This window comes from Electrona antarctica (genome assembly GCF_951216825.1).
Source record: "Electrona antarctica genome assembly, chromosome: 13".
In the NCBI taxonomy this organism is placed as follows: domain Eukaryota; kingdom Metazoa; phylum Chordata; class Actinopteri; order Myctophiformes; family Myctophidae; genus Electrona; species Electrona antarctica.
This window is the reverse complement of record NC_136794.1, coordinates 39,860,898-39,873,397: the sequence shown is the minus strand read 5'-3', so window position 1 is coordinate 39,873,397 and position 12,500 is coordinate 39,860,898. Positions and strand designations below refer to the sequence as shown.

At 45.8% G+C, this 12,500-nt stretch overlaps 1 protein-coding gene across 1 annotated transcript in view; it reads right to left on the bottom strand.

The window, feature by feature from the left end:
- Positions 1-12,500, bottom strand: part of stxbp5l (syntaxin binding protein 5L) — a gene marked incomplete at its 5' end in the record, with an annotated part of 114,174 nt that overhangs the window by 46,932 nt on the left and 54,742 nt on the right. The window contains 4 exons of the mRNA XM_079517787.1: positions 559-630; positions 2,914-3,065; positions 7,794-7,919; positions 10,299-10,471. Of these exons, the coding sequence (XP_079373913.1) occupies positions 559-630; positions 2,914-3,065; positions 7,794-7,919; positions 10,299-10,471 (523 nt within the window). The remainder of the gene's footprint in view (positions 1-558; positions 631-2,913; positions 3,066-7,793; positions 7,920-10,298; positions 10,472-12,500) is intronic.

Below are 12,500 nucleotides of genomic sequence, written 5' to 3'. Positions count from 1 at the left end.
ATAAGGCTCTTTTAAAAGACTTACTTACTTATGTATCATTCTTTCTGACGTTTTGACCTTGTCCCCTCAATCATTTACACTGGCTTCACAACAGAGAAACTGAAGCATTCAAGTGTGAATGATGTTTGTACTCTGCATTGAATATCAGCACACCTGGTGTATGAACGTGGCTCTATTCGACCGCCCTTCTGTGCGTTGCTTGAAAATTACATCAAATGTGAAACTTTAATGCCCTTGAGAAGTAACTATACAGAAACTCAAAGGCATGTGTCTCTTTTTAACAAAAGGACTTACTGCTGGACATGACTGGAATAGGAGGGCAGTGGCTGCGCTGAATGGCGAGAAAATTATGAGCAAAATGATGGAATTGGACCTCAGGTTCCCGGCGTATCTGACCGGTCCTTCGGTCAAAGCAAACAGCCCCCTTTCATTCCAATCATCTCTCCAGTGTGTCCCCTTGCCTTCGACACTCCCCATTAACTGACCCCCCAACCGCCCAACCCAACCCTGGCCCTCTGCCCCCCCCCCCCCCAGCCTTTCGAGAAAGGCCCGACTTACTCTGGTAGGAGGGACGGCTCCTTTTCTTTGAATCGGAATAAAAGCTACTCAGGCCGCCGCGCATGCAAAATTCTGTCAGGCAGGCCAGCATGCCCCCCCACACCACCAGGCAGGCAGCAGGCACCAAGAAAGTGGGGGGTGGTGGGGGCGAGGTATCGAGGGAAGGGAACGGAGGGAGGGGAGAGAGAGAGAGAAAGAACACACAGGCTTAGAAGTGGTAAAATAAAGTGAGAGCAAGCAGCAAAAAACCCAAGTTAGTGTCAGGGGGTATAGGAGAGATAACAGAAGATATACCCATGAGGCTAGTGCGGCAAAACAGACGTGATTTGGACACATTTGCTTTGATCTACTGCAGGGAAGAACCGTTACTGCTGCGTTAGTATACAGGGAAAAAACTAGCATTGTTATGCAACAAAGGAAGCAGCAATCCCTCCCTGATCACAATACATAACGTAGTCCATCTACAAGAAATAATTGCTTTCTGTAAAAAAACATAGCATTGTCTTTCATGTGCACTCGTGCATGCCTCAGGGCACGCTAAATGTAGTGTGTACACTACATTTAGGCTTCTTTTTCCTCCCCACAATATCATTCTTCACAATATCTCAACGTCTACGGGGGGTAAGGATTCAGGAAATGACAAGATTATTACAAAAAAAAAAGATGAAAGATGAATGGAATGCACTTGGAGAGCCCATCGACAGAAATATAACGTGTGGAAACAACAAGTGTGCTGTCAGTGTCTGTGGGCGCAGTGTGTGAACACAGCAGGACGGCGCAGAGAAAGACAGGGCAATTATCTATTTTTGGGAGGGTTTGGCTTGCTGGTGGAAAAAAGCGATTTGAATGACGTGACCCTGGGAGACTTTAAGAAAGAGGCAGCCGAAGCACAAAGCTCCCTGCTGGTCCAATAACAGCACATTCAGCCACACATCCTCCTCCTCAACCCTGCTTTTATATGAAGGCCTGAAGAATACCTGTTGGGGTATTTGCGGGTATGGCATGTGGGAGTTTATAAAAGAAAGTAAGGTCCCGCACACTGGACTGAGCTCCAAAAGCTTAAGGTTTTATTATTCTCACCACATGACGTTTGGAGCCTCACGGCTCTTCATCAGACAATGAACATCACAAACAAGCACCTATATAGTCTGGCAGGAAAACACATGCAGCACGGAATCAGAAGTACCCAAAATACTTCTCGGAATCATAATTTTAGAGGAGTGTGTGTGTGTGTGTGAATGGGGGGGAGGGGGTCTCTTGACTACAGATAATGTGTTCAAGCAATATCAGACAGAGGAAAGAAGGACAGAGAGAGAGAGACCAGACGTCGACAACATGCACTGTAATGTAATGCCTGCACCGTGAAGTGAAATGACAAAATGCAACCTGTTGCATGCACCCCATGTCACAGTGCTGCTCTGCCTAGCACTGGCATGGATGGTATGTTTGTGTGTGTGTGTGTGAGTGTGGGTGGGTGCGTGCGTGCGTGCGAGTATGTGTGTATGTCCATAGACATATATAAAGGCTAGATGGCTCAAGGCGGAGTATCTGACGTAGCTCAAGTTCACCCGGCGGCCATCTTGCTTCGGGACTACAGTACAGTATGTTCAATGGCAGCTCAAACAAAAACAGTCATAACTCGCTCAAATCTTGATGGATTTACAAACGGGTTGGTTCATTACAAACGTTGTCAACGTGGCTATGATTCAGGATGCTTATCTGCTTAATTTTGTTTGTTTATAACAAACCAAACCGTTTGAAAATCGGCAAGTTATGGTTATTTAAAAGTACATGCCCCATAGACACAATGTTATGCTGCCCCGAGGTTAGATGGCCGCCATGTAGCAACTTCGCTCTCCATTGGCCAGAGCACGGGTGAGCCATCTAGCTTTCTTATTGCGAACGCAGTGAGCACTAACTATGAGACCTAGCAGAACATGTCTGTGTGTCTGTCTGTCTGTGTGTGTGTGTGTCACGCTGTAACACCACCCGCCCGCCACCAGAGGGCGCAGCTGTATCACACACAACACACACACACACACACACACACACACACACACACACACACACACACACACACACACACACACACACACACACACACACACACACACACACACACACACACACACACACACACACACACACAACTTAACTTAAAGACAACTTCTTTTTTTTTTAAAGAAAAAAAACACACCCACACACGCTCACATACACACTAAAAAATAACGTAATAAAAAAAATTAACTTAAAAAAACACTTAAAAAAAAGAATTAAAAAAAACCCATTAAAGCTGCGTTCGCTTCCCGCGTTCGCACATCTTACTTGTATATATCTATGTGTGTGTCCCTATACCTGAGGTGGACTGTCTGTTCCTGCGTGGGGAGCGTGTGAGTCTCTGGTAGGGGTCAGTGGTTCCGTACAGGTCCAGGGTGGACATGCTCAACAGGATGGTCTTCTGGAGGTAATCCACCACCGCCAGGCCGTTACAGTTCCCCAACGCTAGACTGGAGCGCACACGCACGCAGGCACACACACGCACGCAGGCACACACACACGCACGCACGCAGGCACACACACACACGCAGGCACACACACGCATGCACACGCACGCAGGCACACACACGCATGCACACGCAGTACGCACACACACAGTACACACACACACACACACACACACACACACACACACACACACACACACACACACACACACACACACACACACACACACACACACACACACACACACACACAAGATATAACATTCACTGTTTGGATATACTACAGTTGATTAGTCACACAGTTTATATTTACATGTACATGGTGTCCATAACACTGACTCATACAGTATGTTACAGTATATGACAGTGCTGGAGGTTTGAACCTGTGAAGCCATGAAAGACGAGGTGATGCTTGAGTACTAGCCTCGGAAACCCAGACTTTTTCCGAGTCCACTTCAATTCGGCATAGAGTAGTGCAAACATCACTCACTCTCTGCTGATTTCTGATCGTCTGCACCTTTGTTAAATTGACACACACAAGCACACATGTACACACACACTCCTCTCTCTCTCTGTCGCTCTAAGTAATTAGTCTCATGTCGCGCAGCTGCGCATAGTTTCTCCCGGCGGATCCTGCCGGGAGCTGCCTATGCCATAAAAAGCATAGGTGAGTTCCAGGCTACTTGAGTACCATCAGCCAAACGCTGCCTTCATGGCTGTGGGATGGATTAGATCAGGGGTTCCCAAAGTGGGGTCCGGGGACCCCCATGGGTCCTTGAGGGAGTTCCAGGGGGTCCCCAGCTAAATGATAGTTTGGAACCAAATGGACCATTATGGGTCTGTAACTCTGAGTGTACTTACGGGTCCATTTGGTTCCATTTGTACACATTGAGTTAAATCAACATTGATTTTACAATATAAATTGGGGGGTCGCAGAGATAGAAATGCCATTAAATGGGGGTCCGTAGACTAATGCATGTCAAACTGGGGGGGGTCCTTGAAATTAAACGGGTTGAGAATCACTGCTAGGGCCGTAAAACTCTTCTCTTACTTATGGGGGTCCCTGGCATACTGGGGGTCCGCGGGCTAATTAGTGTCAATTTGGGCGTCCTTGACATAAAAAGGTTTGGGAACCACTGGATTAGATGCAAGGACTGTCTAAAGAGGACGAGACGCGAAGACCGTACGGGCGACGCCATGGTGCTCCATGGTGCTCCATGGAAGGAAAGAAACATGCGCAGTTGAGACCAGGAAGTTGTACATGCACAAATTCGGGCATGTACAACTTCCTGGTCTCAACTGCGCATGTTTCTTTCCTTCCATGGAGCACCATGGAGCACCATGGCGTCGCCCGTACGGTCTCGTCTCGTCCTCTTTAGATAGTCCTTGATTAGATGCAGTCTTCCTCAGCTCGTCTCAGCAGACTTCAACACAACGTGTTGAAGACATGTCTTCCTCAGCGTGTCTCAGCAGACTTCAACACAACACAACGTGTTGAAGACATGTCTTCCTCAGCGTGTCTCAGCAGACTTCAACACAACGTGTTGAAGACATGTCTTCCTCAGCGTGTCTCAGCAGACTTCAACACAACGTGTTGAAGACATGTTTTCCTCAGCGTGTCTCAGCAGACTTCAACACAACGTGAATGGAACGACGACACGGTCTGTCTGGCTGCCTGCATGTTTCTTGACCCTGGAGGTCTCGTCTCGTTCAGACGTGGCATTTTGTAAATGCCAGATTGCAGAGCTCAGTGAATGGAACGCGTCGCTGTCGTCAGTTTAAGGTGTATTCATTAAATTGTCTTTGTCAATTTATTACCTGGCTGCTTCCTGGAATGGCAAAAAGATGGGGATGAAGGTGGAGCCAGGTTTTATGCAGAGGCCTCCCCAAGCCAAGGATCATACCATCATGGGCCTATAGCTAGAGTGGCGGGACTGGGACTTGTTTGGGTTCTGTTCAGCTTGTTATTGGTGCTGTCCTCCCCCGTGTGAATCACTATATGAGCCTCCATCATGTGTCATTATGTCAGGTCTGTTAGTCGAGTTCACTTTCTTTGTGGTTATTTATCTATTTTTGTTTCATTGATTTCGACCGAGGGTTGCAGATAACTATGAAATCTTGCGTTTTTGTCACATAACACACAATTCCTGTCACTCTGTCATGCAATTCCCGTCACACCCCCCAGGTCATCGTGACATCACGTGACATCAGCCCCCTGGTGGTCACCCCAGGCAGGTTAGAGCCCGCTGCACCTACAAGCTCATAGCGCGGCACCGAGTGCAGACCTATGAGCTTGAAGGTCTGCTATTTTTGAAAAATCGTGAAAATGTGGCGCAAATTTGGAATATATATTCTTTCAGAGCGTTTTTAACTCAAATATTTGCTTCTGGGGGGGTCCCTGGAACAACATATTTTGAGAAGGGGTCAGCGGGCAATTACATATATTTTTGGGGGTCCTTGACATGAAAATGTTTGAGAACGACTGACATACTGTAGAAACATGACGTTTTTCAAGAAAACTGTCAGGATTTAGAAGGCATTTGTAGAATCGTCCTCAGGTCTACATGGGTTAACTTGCAAGCCTCTGTGGTGAATGAGCAAGAGGACACTCATTCAACAACTTTCAATAACTTCTAATCGTTAATTTATATTGTATAGTTGTTTACATTTCCATGGCGCGCCGAGAATAGCACTGGAGCCAATGTGTAGGCGAGGTGGCAGGACAGAAACAGGCTGCATTTACACAGGATACAGATAGACTGAAATGGTGGCGAATCTAACTCAATTATCTGCTCGATGACTCAGTGACACGGCGGATATGCAGTTGGAAAGGGATTTTCACAAACAGATGGAGCATTGTTGTCATCCCTGAAACGACTGCTGCTTTCTGAACTTGAATGATGTACACAACAAACGTGCAACAATACAGACCTTTGATTGATAACATTTAGAAGTACGTATCATTTATGGCGAAAACTAAATGGAAACTAAATGAAAGCTAAGCTATGATGACTAAAAGTAAGACTAAATATATTGACAATTTCGTCAACAAATAAAACTAGACTAAAATGTTAGGAAGGGACTAGTGGATAAAGAGATCCAGTATAAATAAAAGACAAGTCATTTTACAATTGGTTTCATGCTGAAAATAGCCGATCTACAAGCTCACAGTGACGCGTTGTGAGCTTGTAGATCGGCTATTTTCAGCAAGTGTAAAATCAGTCATTACAACGGCATCAACGTCTAAAATACATTTTAGTCGACTAAATCAACTGTAGATTTAGTCGACTAAGATCTTATGACATTTAGTCGACTAAAACTAGACTAACACTAAAACATTCCAGGTGACTAAAACTAAATAAAAGTTTAATTCCAAAGACTATGACTAAACTAAAATAGAAATTTGCTGCCAAAAACAACACTGACTGGGGGAAAGGGAGCGGTCCAAGAACAGAGCCAACTGAGGTCAAGTATCATCGCCGTTCTCCAAGTATTTTATATATATATATATATATATATATATATATATATATCCTCCATATATAGAGGATTTAAGTGGTTATAAAGATTGAGATTCACTGGCATAGAAACTCTGGATCTAACACAGAACGTCTGTTGTCATTTAGCTGTAATGCAGATGCCAAACTATTACAACCAACAAAAACTCCATCAAGGTTAGTTGCTGCGAGAGAGTGAGGTCTAGCCAACACCAACTCGGGATTCCTGGATCGCTGCCCTCCACAATTTCCTCTATCTAACATCAGGTTCTTGAGCACTGCAGTGTCTTCAGCGCCGCAGCACGTCTACATACGTAGGTGGTACGCTTCTTTCGCCTCCTGGCTTTGCCCTGGGTTGGCTCCCATAGGGTCAATTTACTTGTCTCTAGTTCTGGGTGCCTGACGCAGTGCCCTGCCAGCCTCATCCTTCTCTCTCTGACTTTGTCCGTGACCTGTTGGTAGATCCCCATAGAGATCCACATTTCTGATGCGGTCCGTCCATGTGACACCTAGTGCCATTCGTAGCATTCTTGTCCATCAAGGAAGGATTTCAATAGAGATGAGTAAAGGTGCAGCTTGAACATTGACTTCTGAGGAAATAGAATGTGGTAGGGTGGGTGGGTGGGGGGGGGGGAGTTGGGGTTTGGCATGGGAGGGATTGTCCATCCTTCTGGCGGCCCGGCGGCGGTGCCGGGGCGGCTGCCAGTGGAGAGAGATGGTTCGTGCCAAACATATTGTCAGTCTTTCTCAAGGAGAGGACAGGGACACACTGTGTTGCCAGCCAAGAGGACTTTCAAGTCAAGTGGCATTAATTATTGTGCTTTAAGCACCACTACAGTCACTGGTGGATGCTGACAGAGGGAGAGACAGACAGTCTCTGTAAGGCATGGATTCATACTAAAACATGGCACGACGGTGTGGTGTTGCACATTGAAAACAGCGAGCGACACACGAGCTGCTCTCCACCGTCCTCGGCGGGTAACACCATCACGCGACACACATAAACGCATAAATTGGGGCATAAGACCGAAGTACTTGACTCAATGACCTTATGCAGTACAGCATGCAGTCAGTCGGTCAGTAGAACATATTTTTGGGTAAAGCAAAATATTAAAAACAAATATATATATGAAAATTCAAAAAGGCAAAAAACAAGAAAGAAAACCTCAATAGGCGTGGTCAAAAAAGAGTGAGAGACAGAGTGACAGACAGACAGACAGACAGACAGACTTACAGGCCGTATGCAGAGTTGATGTCCAGGCTGGTGATCTGTTGCGGAGGTTCTCCGTCCACCCACAGTAACTGAACCACCAGCTCTGCCTGGTATCCTGGTGGCATCCGTACAGCTCTGTCCTTCACTCTGACACACACACGCACGCACGCACGCACGCACGCACGCACGCACGCACGCGGACAGACACATACACACACACACGGACAGACAGACAGACAGACAGACCGAGTCAGACATTTTAGTCAGACAGACAAAAGGAGAGATGTAAACCTTAGAAGTCTGCTCAAGACCAGTGTTGGGGGGGGGGGGGGGGGGGGGGGGGGGGGCGTTACTTTCCAAAGTAACGCCCCCCGCACAGTGATATCAACCCATATCTACAGGCTTGTAGATCTGCTATTTTTGAAGAATCGTGAAAATGTGGCGCAGATCTTTGAATATATATTCTTTCGGAGCGGACGTTCCCTGGAACAACGTACTTTTAGATGAGGGGGTCGGCAGCCAATTACATATATATTTTTGGGGGGTCCTCCTTGACATGAAAAACTTTGAGAACCACTGACATAGAAACAGGGTTTTTCAGAAAACTGTCATGATTTAGAACTTAAGACATTTGTAGAATCTGGTCTCACTCAGGTCTAAATGGATTCATGCAAATAACTGCCATCAGACTTGCATAATACTACATTTTGTACAACAAAATGTTAATCTATAACGAATAAGTGTGTGAATCTGTAGTTCCAACAACACTGTGCAACTCTTTTTTACTTTGTTCAGTTACTTTTGATACTGCAGGTTTACACTCTATAACATTGGAAGGATCAGACCCTTCATCACCCAAGAAGTCAGCCCAGCTTCTTATCGAGACATCATTTATGTCAAAACTTGACTGTCGTAAATCATTCCTTGCCGTCCTCAGGTCTAAATGGGTCTCAAAATGATTTAGAATGCTGCAGCATACTTGGTCTTCAGCAAGCCAACATGTTCACCTCTCACCCATTCTCTGCTCCATCGGCTCCCAGTTACTGCCCACACAGAGTGCAGAACACTGGCCTACAAAGCAACCAAAGTTATGGCACCCCCTCATCTTCAAAGCCTGATCCAACCCTATATACGCCTCCCGCTTGCTCAGCCTTTCAAACGTGAAGCGAGGAACGCAGTCGTTGTTGCCTGGGTCAACACAGGTCTCCTCCAGGTCTGTTGAAGAGGGGCGCGACAACGCAAGCGTAAAAAAAAAAAGCTAAACAGAATCCAGGTCTGGTGAGTCGCAGGCGTGTGCCCGCAACAAATTCACGGGACCGCGCTCACGTAAATACGCTTGCGTTGTCGCACCGCGACTGCTCCCCATAGTGCTCCGCGCAAAAACGCAGGTCTCATTGAAAATGAACTATAGGCACGTTTTATCGCTCCCCGTTTGAAAGGCCCGTAGACTGATAATAGCTTCTTGAGTGTCTGCTAAATGCCTACATTGAAAATGTTATAATCTACCAGATTTTGCCCATTTTTTAACAATAACCATTCAACACGTATTTTTGACAGCTTCTCAAAAAACACTATTTTTAGTCATGAGGGTCTCTCTGCCCCCCAACACTCGTGAAATGTATACCAGAAAATGTATTTATGCATTTGAAAAGTGAATAGCCTAATATTCACCAGGAGTATTAATTATACACATTGACTCAAGTACTGGAGTTGAGTACTTTGTTTACCACTGCGTAGTACAGTACATGTGTGTGTGAATGCATCTTGTGCATGCGTCGGTGCGTGTGTGTGTGTGTGTGTGTGTGTGTACTGTGCGCGCGTGTGTGTGTGTAACTCTGGGAGGGTATGGAACCAAACGGACCTTGGCGGGTCCATTTGAGTTCCATTTGTACACTCTCAGAGTGAATTTTACAATATAAATTGTGTGCAACACACGCACAGTGGTGGAAAAAGTACTCAATTGTTGTACTTAAGTAAAAGTACCAATACTGCAATATAGAACTACTTCGTTACAAGTAAAAGTACGGAATTGAAAATGTACTTAAGTATCGGCATCAAAATGTACTTAAAGTACTAAAAGTAAAAGTACTCATTGTGCAGAATATGCCATTTCAAAAGTTCAAAATGTGTACAAAATCTATTGAAAATAGCAGATCTACAAGATCTGCTATTTTCAAATGGCCGAAATGTATAGGGTTGAAGTGGTTAATGTATTTTTTTCTAATCAAAATTAAACTCTCCAAAGTAACTAGTAACTAAAATGTTCAAATAATTGTAGTGGAGTAAAAGTACAAATGTTGGCTCTGAGATGTAGTTGAGTAGAAGTAAAAGTACTGGAAATTGGAAATACTCAAGTAAAGTAGGCTACAAATACCTCAAAATTGTACTTAAGTACAGTACTTAAGTAAAAAGTACTTAGTTACTTTCCACCATTGCACGCGTGCGTGCGTGCGTGCGTGCGTGCGTGCGTGCGTGCGTGCGTGCGTGCGTGCGTGCGTGCGTGCGTGCATGTGTGTGTGTCTTTACTTGAGGCCTATGCTGTCTTTGACCCCCTCCGGGGTGCCTCCTCCGGGGCTGCTGGGTGGCTGAGGTTGGGGGGAATGAGAGCCTGGAGGCTCCGAGAAGCAAGGGTTGTTCTCCGGCTCCGAGGGAGAGATGCAGGCGTCCTCGCTCTCACACTGGAAACGCAGCTCCAGCGACTGGATGACGACACACAGGTTAACAGCACAGCGTGACATGATTATGAGCAGTGGTGGACAGACAGGAACCAAGTAGAGCAGTGGATTTCAACCTTTTTCATATCAAGGCCCATTATTTTTTTGGGGGGGCGTTTGAGCCACGGACCACAATTTACAATTTACAATTTAGGCATTTAGCAGACGCTCTTAATCCAGAGCGACTTACATTAAGCAATTTGATGAGATTTAGCCTCTCACAGGCTAAATCTCATCAACTGGTGCATTGCTGAACTACTATGACTTTGCACTATTACATTGCACTGACTAGCACTATGGGTTTATTGTACACAGTATGGTTATTTATTTGTATGCCAGTGGTGAAGGTCTGAACTGAATTATGTTGTTTCATGCAAGCAATCTATCTATCTATCTATCTATCTATCTATCTATCTATCTATCTATCTATCTATCTATCTATCTGTCTATCTTGTTTTGAGTGGTTCTACTTTACTTTCTGGTATTTATTTGTATATGTTCATGCACATTTTTACACACAGCATTTCATCATTAGAATATGAGCAGATCGAATGCTTCGGCGACTCGAAAATAATCATCCCTTTGAAGTCTGTGACAGAAGGCACAGCTTTTGGATCCTATCTAGACGGCATATACTGTATAGTTTCCATCCTGTCGCCCGAGGAGATGGTCAGTTGCTGTGTAATTGTCTCCACCAGGCCGAAGGCATGGGGAGAGAGTATGTTTTGCACTCCGTCCGTCCGTCCGTCCGTCCGTCCGTCCGTCCGTGTGTGTGTGTGTGTGAGTGTGAGTGAGTGTGAGTGTGAGTGTGTGTGTGTACTTTTGCTATTTCTGAATCTGAATTTCTGAATCAGTTTGGAGTTTCTCCCCGACAGAAACAAGAACTAAAAGTGCATTAGTAACAGACTGACCAACAGCCTCTACCCACAGGCTGTCAGGCTGCTGAATGAACAACCAAATGGACCCTAGCGCCGATATGCCATAGAAAGCATAGGTGGACCCCAGGCTAAAAATGGGATCTAATGGGGCCGTTTATTTGTTTCACTCACTGCTATCTGCGTGTTGGCCTCGTATAGAGCTGTTTGTTTCACTCACTGCTATCTGCGTGTTGGCCTCGTATAGAGCTGTTTGTTTCACTCACTGCTACCTGCGTGTTGGCCTCGTATAGAGCCGTGTGTTTCACTCACTGCTATCTGCGTGTTGGCCTCGTATAGAGCCGTGTGTTTCACTCACTGCTATCTGCGTGTTGGCCTCGTATAGAGCTGTTTGTTCCACTCACTGCTATCTGCGTGTTGGCCTCGTATAGAGCTGTTTGATTCACTCACTGCTATCTGCGTGTTGGCCTCGTATAGAGCCGTTTGTTCCACTCACTGCTATCTGCGTGTTGGCCTCGTATAGAGCTGTTTGTTCCACTCACTGCTATCTGCGTGTTGGCCTCGTATAGAGCCGTTTGTTCCACTCACTGCTATCTGCGTGTTGGCCTCGTATAGAGCTGTTTGTTTCACTCACTGCTACCTGCGTGTTGGCCTCGTATAGAGCTGTTTGTTCCACTCACTGCTATCTGCGTGTTGGCCTCGTATAGAGCTGTTTGATTCACTCACTGCTATCTGCGTGTTGGCCTCGTATAGAGCCGTTTGTTCCACTCACTGCTATCTGCGTGTTGGCCTCGTATAGAGCTGTTTGTTCCACTCACTGCTACCTGCGTGTTGGCCTCGTATAGAGCTGTTTGTTCCACTCACTGCTATCTGCGTGTTGGCCTCGTATAGAGCTGTTTGTTCCACTCAATGCTACCTGCGTGTTGGCCTCGTATAGAGCTGTTTGTTTCACTCACTGCTACCTGCGTGTTGGCCTCGTATAGAGCTGTTTGTTCCACTCACTGCTATCTGCGTGTTGGCCTCGTATAGAGCTGTTTGATTCACTCACTGCTATCTGCGTGTTGGCCTCGTATAGAGCCGTTTGTTCCACTCACTGCTATCTGCGTGTTGGCCTCGTATAGAGCTGTTTGTTCCACTCA